Source organism: Papilio xuthus, unplaced genomic scaffold, assembly GCF_000836235.2.
Source record: "Papilio xuthus unplaced genomic scaffold, Pxut_1.1 DF829660.1, whole genome shotgun sequence".
Lineage (NCBI taxonomy): Eukaryota > Metazoa > Arthropoda > Insecta > Lepidoptera > Papilionidae > Papilio > Papilio xuthus.
Genome location: NW_013528989.1, coordinates 1,141,382 through 1,157,808, shown reverse-complemented (window position 1 = coordinate 1,157,808; position 16,427 = coordinate 1,141,382). Strand labels below are relative to the sequence as shown.

The 16,427-nt window shown below is 33.5% G+C and overlaps 1 protein-coding gene across 2 annotated transcripts in view; it reads right to left on the bottom strand.

The window, feature by feature from the left end:
• Positions 1-2,434: 2,434 nt before the first annotated feature.
• LOC106115966 (uncharacterized) overlaps positions 2,435-16,427 on the bottom strand; it is an 88,362-nt gene continuing 74,369 nt past the window's right edge. For both annotated transcript variants that reach the window (XM_013309648.1, XM_013309657.1), the window contains exons 27-36: positions 15,897-15,966; positions 6,462-6,515; positions 6,209-6,310; positions 5,835-5,906; positions 5,358-5,448; positions 5,065-5,151; positions 4,697-4,821; positions 3,924-4,085; positions 3,262-3,399; positions 2,435-2,655 (exon numbers count right to left, since the gene is read on the bottom strand). In XM_013309648.1, the coding sequence (XP_013165102.1) occupies positions 2,482-2,655; positions 3,262-3,399; positions 3,924-4,085; positions 4,697-4,821; positions 5,065-5,151; positions 5,358-5,448; positions 5,835-5,906; positions 6,209-6,310; positions 6,462-6,515; positions 15,897-15,966 (1,075 nt within the window). In that variant the 3' untranslated portion in view covers positions 2,435-2,481. The remainder of the gene's footprint in view (positions 2,656-3,261; positions 3,400-3,923; positions 4,086-4,696; positions 4,822-5,064; positions 5,152-5,357; positions 5,449-5,834; positions 5,907-6,208; positions 6,311-6,461; positions 6,516-15,896; positions 15,967-16,427) is intronic.

Below are 16,427 nucleotides of genomic sequence, written 5' to 3'. Positions count from 1 at the left end.
AATTTATAGAACTGAGAATAACTTTGGTTAAGTCACGTGATTGTCGCGCATCAGTTCTATACATTTTTAAGTTCGTTATGGAATCGCTTCGAAGCGAATGTACTTTGTCTAATCCCGCTGAAATGGAGTACTACGTAACAACATAACATCATAGTTGAATATAAATACGTCACTCGTAGTGTGCAAAAACATTACATAAAGTACTTAGTTCAGGCCGAAATGGACTTAAATCATACATAAAAGGTTAAAACGAATCATATTTCAAAATCTATTCAAAATATACTTTTATAACTTGGCTAATTTTGAATGAATTTTGTACTAAATTAATAAAAAAAGCAAATCATGTCATTAACGAAACGATGTGTTTCTTTTTAATATTTTTAATTCTAATATTATGCTCGATTGATGTTGCAACTAGCTTCCTAATGTGGTACAAACATATTTACAAACTCTAAATTCCATTTTATAATACATAAATTCTTATTTATTTCAATGGAAAAGAAATTTTAAATCAAAAATAAATTCGACAATCAAATTTTTTTAATCAAATATTCAAAATTAAAAACAACGCCATCTACCGTTGGTTTCTGATATCAAAATCTCTATAAAACATATCGTCATCTCTGTCATTATCTTTGATAAAACAGAGATAACAATATGTTTTTATACGTGGATTTTGATGTCAGAAATTCACGGCCAGTTACATTGTTTACAAAATAAAATTGGTAACAAATTGTTTTTTATATAATGTTGTCCCTTTCTATTCTTACTAATACGAAAGAGACAATATGTGACTATAAGATATCTCAAAACTACGTGTAAATTAGTAATTCAGTGCTTTTTACTAATTAAAGATATTTTTATCTGTACTTTTTATACTTAATTTTAATTTCTATTGCAAAAACTAAGAAATTCTGATTAAAGAAGTGTTGTATTTTTTCTAGAATATTCTAAATCTATCTAGATATTACATCTAGATTTATTCGTATTAAAAGCCGTAAGAATAAAATCAAAATTCTTATTGTCTATTCACTTTTAATAATTAAAATCCTCTTCAAAATAAAATTTTAAAATAAATTAATTAAGTTAATCTAAGTTATTTTAAAATTAAATAATATTTAATCTAGTGCATTAATACTTTGGCAAAGTAATTAGTAATTCATCTTCAATGGGCCTATTACGAATATTTACCTGAGTATCGTAGTCAAAATTAGTATAAGATTTTTGGTGTACTTTACGCCCGATAGGGGGCGGTAAAACTTTGAGTACTTTTGACACCGAAGATAAGATGGCTCTAGTCACAAATCTTTGTACTAGACCCATTGAATACGTACACTATGACATAGCGATGTACTATAACAGGGTTGGTGAACCTTAACATAAGCCTGTCATTTTTCTAAATGAATACAATAATTTTGACATTATTATGTGAACATTTCATAGCGCAAAAATCATATATTTAAACTCCCTAATTCATACTTTTTTTATTGGAATTTTATGGCCAAGGACGTTCCTGAAATATTATGTCGCGTGCCATTGGTTTACCATCCCTGTCTGACGTCACATGTAACAAAGAACTAAATTCGCATCCCACTCAGAATTGAATATTACATCAACTGACACGATAAGTACTATTATTTAGGTTTTTAATTAGACAAAGGTTCTTTATAAGGACCTGATTAGCGTCAAATGATATTTCAAAGAAATGTGTAGGAAATAAATTGTAGCTTACAAGAAATTTTGTGAAGAAAGGTATACAGTATGTTGCAAAAAATAGTGCCGTGTGCAACTGCCAAACGCACAAACGTATAGTCATCTCTTTCTTTCCCTTTGAAAAAACAGAGACAACGATACGATCGTTGTTTCACAAGTGAATTTTATGGGATTTTAAAATTTGATATTTTCAAAATATTATAAATTAGTTAAAATAAATGTGTACTTTATTTTGTTAAATTACTAGTGCATTATTTGAAATTATTTTTTATACCACTCCTTCATTGGATCCGTCAAAGCAATTTAAACTTTATTTTCAATGGAATTAACAACAAAATTGAACAACATTTTCTTACTTGTAAGCAAAGAAGTTGAATTTAAAAATAAAATGCATCTTTAAAATGCGACAATTTAAAATAATATTTACAATAATTATAATCATCCTAATGCGTTTGTTGTTAATAAATGTGCCCTAATCTTTGGTGTTAAAGTCTAAATTCGCTTGCATTTTAAGATTAAAGAAAATACAAAACTAAATTTGAACAAATACATAAAATGAATGTTAAATGGTTCGGTTTTAGAAAAATAAGTCGTATCACTTACGCGATAAAATCGAGATTGCATTGTTCATTAAAACTAAAAATTATTTTAAATAAATCACATAATACGGCACTAAAAAATAATTCATAACACTATTGCAATAATTCAATTAACACACAGAAATAAACCTTAAACACAATAAAATAAAGTCACTTTTGCATTGTCAGTTTATTTACTAATTATTTTAAATCTTTTCACTTTAATCGTGGTTTTGTTGGCGCACAATTTCAACGCAGTTGCGGCCGCGATGTAGTCCGCTCCGGACAAGTCCTTGCCGTCGACTGACACCAGTAGGTCACCTTTTTGAATTCTACCGTCAACTTCAGCAGGTGAACCGGGGAGCTGGAAATTTAATTTAAATCTATAAGTGAAAGCTAGACGATAATTCCATTGTGATATATTTCCTTGACGTTACTAAACATCCATACGAACAAACTTTTGCATGAGATTTTGTCATGACAAAAAAAACTTATAAAGCAGGCAATAATCAAAACAGTAATCTATATCGGTTTCGAACTTCACCTAGATCTGTTCATCTATTTGTTTTTCTTAATCTATGGCTTATCCAATGTATAATATATTTTTTTTTTACGTTTTATAAGCTAGCGCTTGGCCACGATCCCACCTGGTGAAGTGGAGACTTGGTCGAAAGATGGTACGCGCTAGTTTAGTAAATGCCTATTCACTCTACTTTTGAAGGTCCCAATATCATATCTGGCCGGAAAAACAGAGGCTGGCAACTTGTTCCAATCCTTTGCGGTACGCACAAGGAACGATCCTTCGAATCGCTTGTGCATATATTTGTTTGGAATAGGCTCCGAAAGTACTGAACCGATTTGAAAATTTTTTTCACTGTTATGAAGTTACACTATCCCAAGGTGACATAGGCTTTTTTAATTTCGCGCGGTCGAATCCGTGGACATTTGCTAGTATTAGTAGAATACTCACAAGGTCTCCGATGTAAACACCAGTTCCCTGCACAGGAGCTATACAAGTCAGTCCCAACACGCGACCCGCCTTCTTCGTCAGCTCCACTTCCACTTCCTCGTACTGGATCGGATCAGGTCGGAACACTGTCAATTTCAGCTGGAACATAAAATAATGTAATTAAAACGAGCTAATATGGGAAATAGTTAAATCTATATCCACTAGCAAGACTAACTGCTCTCGACCGCTATTTTTGTGAGCAATTTATGAACAATGGCGTTTGGTAGAAGTTTTCTTGTATTCAGTAGCGGCGTTACGGTAGGGTCAGGTAGGGTAATCGCCCAGGTCGTCGGGTACAAGGGGACGCCGCAGGCCCCAAAGTAGGATGTAAAGAGGCACCTACAGTTACCCCCTAAGATATTTTAGCTTTGAAAGATTTCCCCCGAAACACAAAAATGGGGACGTCCCAAAAATCTCACAAAAATGACTAATACATGCCATTTACTTGTACGAAACAAAAGATCAACTATGTTTAAGAAAAAACTTTATGATTCGCAAAAAAAACGACGCTATGTTTGTAGGAGTGGAAAATCGTGTAGCTTCCAAGAATCATTGTCGGCCGCATAAATAGTCGCGCTAGTCGAAAAGGGTGTTAACTCTTATAATATTGTTTGTATACTGACCTTAGGTGCTTTAAGTTTGATGCTGAGACAGACTCTCTCGTGCGCCATCTTGTTTGTGATAGCAATGCCGTTGCAATCGCGGATCTGATCACCGACCTGCAGACGTCCATCTTTGCCGATTGCCCCAGTTTTATATACGTCTAATATTACCGCTGCTGCACCCTGAAGAATTTAAGAAAAAAGGCATTTTATATGGAGGTATCCATTTTGAAAATTTTTCATGTTTAAAAATTAATCTATTTATATATAGAATTAAAGCTAGATTAATGAGAACTGAATAAGTAAGTCTTTTTCATGTCCAATGAACGATCTATGTGAGTTAAAGTAAAAAAAAGAAAAGTAAGAAAGAGAAGCTCGAGTTAGAGAGCAACCTGTATAAGCTATTATACAATATCTTACACTCTCGCTTATCCAGCTTCGTCTGTATACAGAAATTCACCTTTATTTAAAGGTACCATAAGTATTTATTTGTAACAGAACAATATGATATGTTCTAGTCTAGTGTATCACGAACCACCTATATTATATTACTAGCTGTTGCCCGCGACTCCGTCCGAACGGAATTAAAAAAAAACTAAATTAGTAGCCTACATATGTGTTGTCCCAGACTACGTTCTATATGAATTTCTTCGAGATCTGTTCAGCCGTTTTGGATATACGATCAAACAAACATCCATCCATCCGCATTTATAATATTAGTAAGATTCGTAAGAACGTTACATTACATAGCTCGAGAAATCGCTCCAGTGTGTATTCACGTTAAGACTACTTACATTAATCAATGTATCGCTGCCTCCGAGCAGGACAACTCCGAGGTTCTCATTGTTGGAGTTGATTTCAATGACCATCTCCTGGTTGGGCTTCACCGGCGCTGTGGCGGGGTCGGGCGGCGGCTCCGCTGGAGAGTTGTTAAGTTGCTACAGGTTATTTTACTAGTATTTTGGTAGTACCCGCTCTAGGCGTAGTGTGGTTGATTATGACATAGTCACCCCTAACTTAGGGTAAACTCCGAGTCCCTCACTGGGGACGTATAGTGAGCTGATGATGATGATTTTGGTAGAGGAAATTCACCATTTGATACAGTGTTGTAAAGTGTTAGTCTTTTTCGTCGTCCTCTTTTGTTAAAGCTCTATGTATGTACCTTTAGCAGGCGATGGAGCAGGTCTTGGTGTCTGCGGGCGAGACGCGCCGGCTGACAACGCGTCAGGAGTTTGATTCCCACTCGCACCTTAAATGTATTACAATAATTACAGTGTTAGAAGCTACGAGGAGAATTTATAATCCGTGGCGTAAAGTATTTTCTTGAACACCTTTCGCTCGCGACCCTGTTCTCACAGTGAAATTTTCTACATCTGCGTAAAATTTTATCAAGAGCCGTTGAATTGTTCTGGACATACTTTCTTACAAATTACCAAGATAAGAAACCAGATGTACCTGAAGGATCTTCTTTGTCAGGATCCTTCATGTTGGGACTGCACACTGTGAGTATGACCACGCCTTCCGTGTGTTTGAGTTTAGCGGCCGCCTACAATTCAGTTCAATGTAAAATAATTAAAATTATGTTTTAGAAAATATTGTCAGTAGCCATGTTAGGTTAAAGCGGAGTGGAGCGCCGGGGATAAGACACTGCATGCGCCCATTTATATCTAACTCTGGCGATTGCCCCTAAGATACTTTATTTTCGGAGCATTTACTCCGACACCAAAAAAGGGGGTGCCGCAAAAATCTCACGCAGAGCGCCGGAAATGTTCAAACCGACTCTGAATTATGTCCATTACAAACAATTTATACAGTAGAGATAATAGTTTCTTATGTTTATGAGAAAACAAGTTGGAACATGTTTTTTTGCTTATATTTCTAATGTAAACGAATTATTTTTTTATTGCAATGAATTCGATTAAGTATACTTACGGCATCATAGCTGCAACTAAGCAAAGAGTCTCTATTTACGGCCAGGATCATGTCACCGATGTTAAGTCCGGCCTGGAAGCAATTTTATTAATTTACCGTGGTGTTCCAAGATCGAAATCTCCGTTTCAAACATATGGTTATCTCAGTTTTGTCAAAGATAATGACAGGCATGACGATATGTTTTATACAGAGATTTTGGGCTCAGAAACCCACGGTTAATGATATAAAATTTATTGACTCATAAACAAAGGTAAGTATTATTAGAATTCTTTCTATAGTTGTAAAGCACACTTTTGTTTTTGTCATTAGATCCTTGTGGTTCAAATTTCATTTGGAGTTGGTACTATTACATAAATAGCGTAGTCAGTCTATACCTGTTCCGCAGCACTGCCCTCCTGCAAGTCGGACACGAATATCCCGCGCCCCGCCTCCGTATGCCGTCCTTCTATTATCATAATTCCTAATCCAGCCGGACCCTGAAATAAAATAAATATTATTTACAATTAAAAACGCCTGTAAAAATAAAATTGTATGAATTTTCAAAACGCCTTCCAAAAAATAATAGCATATTATGTGTTTGTTCCTATTGCTATTTTTATGTAACAGGGTACAAAATGAAATTTTTACCTTTTTGATGGTGATGTCTCGTACTCCTTTGTATCCGGCAAATCGATCCTCCGACTGGAATAGAGATAGACAAAATAATAATTTAATTTGTTGTTTATTTAAAGTTATTATTCTTATTTATTACGAGGTAATATACCAAATAACACCTTTAATTTTTTAACCAATCAAATAACTTTAATATAATATTAAAGATTTATGACATAAAGTATAAAAACGAGTTTATTTTTAGTGAACATAAAACGAAAATATTTATTAATTTTGTATTTTTATTTGACATCTGTGTTTCTAAAAATAAATATTTACAAACGCATAACAAATAATACAAATTTATATCGTAAAAGTGTCATTTTTAAATCCTAATGATATTTTATGAATAAAATTTTTACAAGATGCTTTATTTTTCGTTTAAATATAAAAATTATTATTGTGTTTCCAGTCATGTATTATTCCACGAGTCATTCCTACAGGAACAAATAATATTTGAATTATCCCGGCTTAAGGTCCGTTTACATTGACGAAAGCAAAAGGAGAGCAAATTTTTTATCACATATAAAATACTTTGCATATACTACTTATCAAGTACAAGTATAAAAATGACGTGAAAAGTAAAATTAAACCTTATAACAATGAGATAAAGATTAATTTTAATTGAATTAAAAACTGTTATCCTCTTGCCTCGGTCTTTGTGAACGGACCCTTAAAATCCAAAGACAAAACTAATATTTTTTCGTAATATATACCGCCAAGGAATTTATTACCTACTGTGTAATCATTACCCATATTACCTATTGTGTAATGAATTACATAACGCGGCGTGTCGGCAGAATATAACTCTTCCATACACATCTATCGACCGTCATATCTGAATATCACTTCTTACTTATATCCCCTTTTAGACAATCCATTCATACTTTCTTTAGTATTTTTATACCTAAGATGACAAACGACTCGGCCATCTGAATTTGCTGAAATAGTGAAGTGAACGCTGCCCATAGACATCCACTATTGCAGATGCCTACAATTAATTGACAGAGGAGGGAACGCACGGAAAGATAATATTTTCCTGAACATCGTTTCCTTATAAGAAAAGAGCGAGAAGGTAACAGGGTTTTAAAATTAGGCCTCTGGAACGAACGAGACGAAACACAGAATTGCTACCATTTGAGGCGTGTCTTCTGTATTGTCGTGGTATTTCACGGTTCGAGCAGACCCATTCGCGCAACAGACGTCGCTGGCAACCAAATTTTTATAACATATGAGGGCAAACGAGCAGCGGAATCACCGAAGTGCTCATCGACTCCCATGGACATCAGCAATACCAGAGGAACCGAAAAAGCGTCGCCGGCCTTTGATTTGGTGATACGCTCGCTTGTTGAAGGATAAAATTATTTTATAATTCTTATAAAGTGCACTTCTAGATATTAAATGCCTCGTGCCAATGTTTGCCCAAGTGGAAACACTACATATATAGTTGAACATAACGTTTGTTCGAAACAAACATTGCCACTGACGTCACATACGTACGGATATACTTAAGACTTTGTGAAATTAGTACACAATCTAAAAACCTTGTAAGATAAGATATTCTTGTGTAAAAATTATCTTAGAGAAGTTGACAGCCCTATATCAACTCACTAAACGTCCCACTAAAAGGCTTATCCTAAGTTAGTGATGACTAAGTCATAGTCAACGCTGGCCAAGTGCGTGTTGACTTCACACAAATATCTTTGAATTTCTTCTCAGATATGTGCAGGTTGCATCAGGATGTTTTCCTTCACCGTAAGGACGTCGGATAAATGTACATATGTAAATCAAAATAAATTAGTACATTGCAGGATTCGAATCCAGGACCTACAGATGCAGTCAAGTGCTTTAACCCTTAGAGTCATAAATTAGTTTTCGAGTTTATCAATTAAAATCTGCATGCCTTTAGAAAAGCTAGAGAATTAAAGCAAATATAAAACGAAATTAATGTTAGTTATCATAAATCTACCAATGTACTACCGTCAAAGAGCAAGTAATCTCTGTGCAGAGTCTGTTGTGAACATTCCCTTTGCTTTGCTTTATCAAGACGACAAAAGACTGGGCAAAAGTAATACGACGGTTTGATCCAAATCGCAGTAATCTTTTTTTTTTTAATACCGGCGAAAACTCTTTTTAATTTAATAGCTGCCAGTTAATTTATATTTCTTCACTGCGAAGATTTATTCGTTATTGTTTGTCTTTTTTTGCTAAGATGTGATTTACGGCAATAGTTGCCAGGATTTGAACCTACAACATCAACAGTGGTAATCTGTACTCTTAGCTATTAGGCTATTGGTTCTTTCATTTACAGATTATTTCTAATCTATTTACAAATTAAAAGCACTTAATATTACAAAGAGGAAATATTAATTTGTTTGTTTTTCACCCATTTGAAATTTCTTTCACTGAGGTAGCTACACTATTTCCGGATGTTATAGGCTCATTTGTTCCTTGCGGACAAATCCACGTGCAACAGCTAGTATGAAAATATATTAAGATTAAAATATCCTCAATTAATAATCATAACTATACAAATTTCAAACCGCGTGCCATTTGTTTGTACAAGTGCGAAACACTTGATAAAATGTTGGCCAAACTGTGCCAATTTGTTCTTGCCAAACATTGTCTACGAAAGTTTTAAGATATACTTAGACATGTATGTTTTAGCTTTATATTCGGTATTTCCCATATTATATTATGTTTTGAATTGCAAGGAACGTATATACAGTCAGCTGCATAAATCTTACTAATATTATAAATGCGTATTTTTACAGTGGTAGAGCCCGCTTTATTCGCACGAATTGGCCCGGCTCGCCCGGTAAAATACCACGACCACACAGAAGACAGGCGTGAAGTGGAAGCAATTCCGCTTTTCGTCTAATGAATGTGCGTCCCGGAGGCGACTCGCTCGTTTGCCACCTTATGACATAAAAAAATGTTTAGATGGAAGGCATGGTATGGTATCTCTAGAACGGTTGAATGGATCTCGATGAAATTTGGTATACATATAGAACATAGACTGGATGTACACATAGGCTAATCAAGGTTTTTAAATTACGCGCGGACGGAGTTGCTGGCGACAGCTAGTTAGTAATAAAATCTACAAAATTAACGTTAAGTAGAACTTTTAAAAACGTGATTATCTTGACTTTGGGAACTTGAAATAAAACACATTATTGCGTTCATTTCAAGGTATAGATAAACGCGTCCTACTTACCAAATTTAAAGAATAAATAAATGTTGATATAGCAACATGTTTTTAGGGTTCTGTACCTCATAGGAAAAAAACGGAACCCTTATAGGATCAATTTGTTGTCCGCCCGTCCGTCTGTCCCTTTTTCTCAAAAACGCGTGAAGGTATCAAGCTAGAATTTATATCAAATGTTCAGCTCTGCGGTCGCTAGGTGCGTAAAATAAAACTTCTAAGCCAACTCCATCAAAAGATACAACCTTTTGTCACAAATTTTTTAACACTTTAAATAATGTTTATAGTATTACGAAGAAAATTCGACAGTGAGCCGGTGTATCGGCGCAACACTACCCTTATTAAAGTATCGACGTTTATATCCTCTCACTAATCAATCTGACACCTGACTTTGTAACGAAAGCGCGCCATTCGCGCCAAAGGATTCTAACTAATAATGCCTAAAAATAGTTACAACTCAACTTAGTATTCGAAGTTTTAAACCCTTCTTCCACCGTACGATTATCCACACTATTCTTGTCATCGCACCAATGGAAAGGGTACTTACATTTTAGAAATTTAAATATTTACTATATAAATAAATTTAATTATCAGACCATCTCACACCATAGACCCGTTTTTCACTAGGCAACTAAACCGCAAGACTTCTGTGAGCGAGAATGGTGATACAATTGTTTATAGATAGCAATCGTCTGCTTTCAGAGTCGGGCTACTAGTCGCACTAGTGGAAAAGGAACCTTAAGATTAAATATCTAATTGACCGTGGGTCTCTGAGACCAAAGTCTGTATATAAAACATATCCCTGTCATTATCTTTGACAAAACAACTCAGAAACTCACGGCGAGTGATTTAAAAATAATAATATTTTTTTTGTAATTTGCATGTTACCTTTCTCTTCCTGAACGATAGTGTTCTTTGCCATATTTTCCTGAACAGCACAACAGGCTTGTATAATAGTTCACCGTCGCTTGGCCGTGTCGGCACTTCGTTCATTACAATCATCACTTTAGTTCACTCATTATCACTGAATGATCATTCACTCACTTGACTTTGTTGTTCACTTCATGTTAGTAATTTAAATTTTTAATATAGTTTAGTATTGGACTGTCGTAATTGTTTTTTATTAAGAAAAAGATGGTGCTAAAATGGAAGATAAATTTGCAGTTGCGTAATATTTTATTAGCCGACATCAAAAACAAGGTGGTTTTTAATTCGTAAGTATTTTTTACCGTGTAACTCCGCCCTTGGTGCTCTGATTTTGAATTTTTTTTTTCATAACAGTGTTAGTTTTGCAATTAATTCAGCTGAAGAATATAACTTTTGTGCTTTCGTTTTTAAAATACAAGTTACAATACATATTTAACTATACATATAAAAAAATTGGATGTCTATATTTGATATTGGAAAAAAAAACATATTGTATATACTTTGCTGACAACGAAACGCCAATTTTTAAAATATTTTGTCTGTCTGTCTGATTCGCAAATACGCAATTGGTCCCTTGTAATCTCTAAACGGCTGGACCGATTTTGACAGGGCATTGACGGGAAAATCGAGAAAACATATTGGTATATGGCGGGATTCGAACCCAGGACCTGAGGATTACAAGTCAAGTGCTTTAACCTTTGAGCCACCGACGCTTTTCCCCGCTGCTTAGTAAAGAGATACTGTAACCGTAGTGTAAACACATTATCGGATATCTGAAGAGGCTTTTACCTGAACATGCTCGTATCAAGTTGCTACAGATTGCGGTGATAGTGGACTGATAAAGTTTTATTATATGTCGTGAAATTTTACTGGGTTTTTTTTATATAATATAACAGGAGGAGGCAAACGAGCAGCGAGAACACCGAGGTGTTCAACGACCATGGACATCAGCAATACCAGAGGAACCGCAGATGCGTTGCCGTCCTTTGAGATGGTAATACGCTCGCTTCTTGAAGGACCCTAAGTCGTAGCGGTTTGGCAATACCACCGAGGACTGGTTTGTTAAAGGTTATATGTTTTTGCTTATAATCGGTGACAAATGTGAGCGGTTACCTTAATTCGCTAAAATAGCGAAATAGCTCAAAAATAGGTTGAAAAGTAACAGTTTCGTGCTTACATTAACAGGTGATGAATACGATCGGTCAACTGAGTTCGCTAAAATAGCGAAATAGTTCAAAGAAAATTTTGAAAAGTTGCGGTGCCTAATGGACCGATGATAGGATATTTTTTAATAATTGTTATAGCGTATTAAAACATAATATAAATTAACAAATATTTATGTTAATTTAAATTTAAATATATTTTTCTTATTAATTATTAATTTTATTGAATTTATATTTGTTCCGATTTAAAAAATACTATTAAATTGTTATTAATGTTTGGGCAAATATTTGCTTATTGTTATTGGTTTTATTATCCTTATGCAAATACTCAAGGTTGTGTATGTTAAAATTATTTAATTTAGAGGTTATTGTGTTGTTAATTATAAAGGTGGTATTTCACTGTTAAAATCATACGACACGAATCATATTTATGTAGGGATTTTTAGACAGTGAAAACCAAATGTAGATAATTTATTTTCACACCTATACTAAGTTTAACGAGACTTGAAAAAACTTTGATAAAATTAGAAGATTTTTCTTTTTCATGACGTTTTTTTTTTGCTTTTGTATTGTCCTTAAAAAAATCGATATTTTTATATAAAAAAAATAAAATCGATTTTTTAATAATTATATTTTTTTCTGGAACATACGTCGATGTGGTAATTTATCGGTCATATTTCCGTCAGATGTATTTTGGCGGGAAACGAGAACAACTGTTATGTTGTAACGATAAAATTAGTTGATTGTTTTTCACATACGAATTAAGAAATATCTATACTAGCGATCGCCCGCGACTCCGTACTCGCGTAATAAAAAAACATAATTAGCCTATGTTTTCTTCAAGACTATGATCTACATCCATGTCAAAATTTTCTAGACATCCGTGGAACCGTTCTGGAGATACCTTCTAATAAACATCTATCCATGTACACATTCGCATTTATATTAGTAAGAAGTAAGATATCTAAACTGTAGATGGACAGGGGACGGGACAGAAAGGCTAAAAATAATTTCTTTTCTTTTCCTATTCACTCCCTACCTCGATTTTCTCTCCCCTTCCCATCCCTTTCAAAACATTATTCCATGTTTTATTTGTAGCTGGTAAATTGTAAAACACTGACTAAAAGAAAAAAGATTTGACTAAAAAAAAACTCAAAAAGGCCTCGATATAGATAAAACGGTTTTGCTAAAATCATTCGCATATCTTTAATTACTTCAAGATAACCTCAATAGTCCCGGATCTATTGATTTACTTATTTTAAAGTTACAAATATATTTGTTTGTTACTTTTTAGGGTTCCGTACCTCATAGGAAAAAAACGAAACCCTTATAAGATCACTTTATTGACCGTCTGTCTGTCTGTCAAGACCATTTTTTTTTTAAATAAATGAATGCTTTAATGCAACATTCAAATTCACAATTATGTGGAAGCTTTGGTTCCTGAAAGCAAAGCCCTGTGTCAAGCCCTTCCACTTATAATTAAATCGATTTTATATTCAGTTAAATAACTAATTGTTACTAAGTAACTAAGTTGTTTACAAATCAAAGGTTATAAGTTTAAATTTTGACAGACTTAAATACAGTTGAACATGATTAAGCGAGAGTCCAAGAAATCGTGACATTTGTCTCGCTTATAGAGTTTGCCTTTAACCTGAGTTTCACGCTTATGAAGGTCGTACGGCACCGGACAATGACTCCCTAGACTACTTCCAAATTGACGAAATTCACTCTTTAATGGTAACACAAAAGACATTTTAAAACACGCAGTTAATAGCAGAGATTAAATGCAATCTTATTAATATTATAAATGGGAATGTTTGGATGTTTGTTAGAAGGTATCTCCAGAATGGCTGCATTATCATCCGCTCATGAAGGCTATATGTGGGGCTCGGAGCCTACCCTAAGTTAAGGGTGATTAGGCCATAGTCAACCACACTGGCCCAGTGCGGGTTGACTACACACATATCTTTGAATTTCTTCTCAGATATGTGCAGGTTGCATCACGATGTTTTCCTTCGCCGTAAGATCGCGATGAATTTTAGTACGAACGTAGAACATAGTCTAGAACAACGTAAGGCTAGAAATACTTTTTATTTCCGTACAGACGCAGTCACGGGCGACAGCTAGTTAAATCTTGTAACTTTAGTACCGTAGAATTATTATTTACTATGTAAATAATTAATCAAACACATATAACTATTTAGTATAAAGATTATTTTTAATGCTACTGGGTAAACAAAACAGTAGTAGTAACTTATTATCACGTACGAAACTAAACACCGGTCCTATACAATTTATCTCACAAAAACTAACTTTATAAACACTAATTCCACTAATATTTATATCAAATTCCACTAAAAACACTAACACTATACAAGCTTTTAGTAATCACACTAAAAACTTGATTAGAGATATATTAAAACATATTTTTTTATTAAAAATTTCGCGTAATACGTTCGCATAGTACAAACACGTCTTCACACTGTTTGTATGACATTGCTAAATGAAAGATTACACTTCAAATTCAGTATTAAAACGACATAAGTATACCCTACAATGTCATTGAAATTGAAACCATAACAGCAAGAAAATAAAATTTAAATTCGCATATTTATATAATTTGTATCAAACTATTTGAAATGTCGACGAGATACAAACATCGTGAAATAGGAACAAAGAATTTTTAACTCTATTGTATAGTGTTAAAGAACATAATCGTTTATTCATATCGTACGGAAAACAGTACGGAAATTGAACGTATGTTACACGTATGTTAGAGCGAGAAAGAAGATCCAACAAGGTCAGTGTTAAGCGAGAGTTAACATAATTATTATGTGAAGATAACAGCGGGTTTCCCCTGCAGTTCAACTTTTTACAATTCATACTGCCATCCCTTTGATTCTCTTTGTAAAAAACAAGGACAACGATATGTGTAGATACAAAAGCCTCGTCAATCGAATACCACCACAATTTAAGATGCAAACGAATTTCATTGTTTTATTTATAGATTATATAATCTCAGCAATTTAAAAAACATGAATAAAATGTAAATTACATCTATTTATAAAAAAAATAGCACATTCCTATTCATGATGTTGAGCTATTTTTAATATACAGGTGCTGATTTCCTCAAATAAATTAAACAAATTTATGCTAAGAACAGAATCTGATATTACCGTGAGTTTTTGAGACCGAAATCTCTGTATAAAACATGCCATCTCTGTCATTATCTTCAACAAAACAGAGATAACAATATATTTTGTACTGGGATTTTGGTCTCAGAAACACACAGTTACTAGTAAATTCGACTTTAAGCAATAAGGAAGTTATTTTCAAAGTAAAAGGAGAACACGATTTACTAAGGATTATATTGCGTTTTTAATTAATAAAGAAGAAAAAAAAATAAAAATTAATTTATTATCATCTTACGAAAGTCATAAAAAAGGTTCTTTTTCTTCTAAAAACAAATTAACTACAATTATTAAATATATGTACATTTAAATCTTTACATATGTACATTTATCCGACGTTCTTACGGTGAAGGAAAACATCGCGATGCTGCACATATCTGAGAAGAAATTCAAAGATATGTGTGAAGTCACCCCTAACTTAGGGTAGGCTCCAAGCCCCTCAGTATAGTACGTGCAGTGAGCTGATGATGATGATTAAATACTAGTTTTTGCCCGCGATTTCGTCCGCACGGAATTAAAAGAACGGATGAATAGTCGTACTGTGTGTTACTTCAGGCTATGTTCTATTTTTATCCCTTTTAACAAAATATGTAGAACCTTTATAGAGTTATCGAGTTAATATTTTAATCAAATATCCCACGGAAACCGTATGTATTTCAAGGATCGTATGTAGCCTATGTGTTCTTCCAGAATATGTTCTATATGTATGCCAAATTTCATCTAGATCCGTTGCGCCGTTCTGCAGATATGAAGTAACATACATCCAAACTTTTATTTTTATAACATTAGTAACATAGTAAGATAAGATAGTAAGATTTTGATTGTGTCGTAGTGTTTTTGTTATTTTGATATTTTCGTCTTAATATAATATTATTGAAAACTGTATTAAAATTTATTACGCAGTTTTTCGGTATAGTAGACTTACCTCTTCATCAAGGGCGACTGGGAACTGCGTTAACGGTTTTACGGCAACATCTTCTAACGCTGATTTACGCCTGAAACATTTCAAATTATTTATATGTCACCGTAAAATTGTGAACTTCGTAAGTTTAAGTATATTAAAATTTGATAGGTTACTTGCATTATTTACAGTTAAGTTTAAAAAAAAAACTAAGTATGATTTGTAACATCTTACAACTAGCTGTCTCCCGAGACTCCGTCCGTATGGTATTGACAAAAAAACTTAGTAAGTAGTTACTACGTGTTTTTCCAGACTATGTTCTATATCTGTGCCAAATTTCATCAAGATCCGTTGAACCGTACCGCTGATATCTTCAAACAAACATCCATCCATTCATACATTGAAACTTTCGCATTTATAATATTAAGATAGTAAGAAGTAAGGTGTGAATTGAAAAGAAATAATATGGATATAAATATCATATAATTTTTTTTTTTTTTTTTTTTTTTTTTTTTTTTTTTTTTTTTTTTTTTTTTTTTTTTTTTTTTTTTTTTT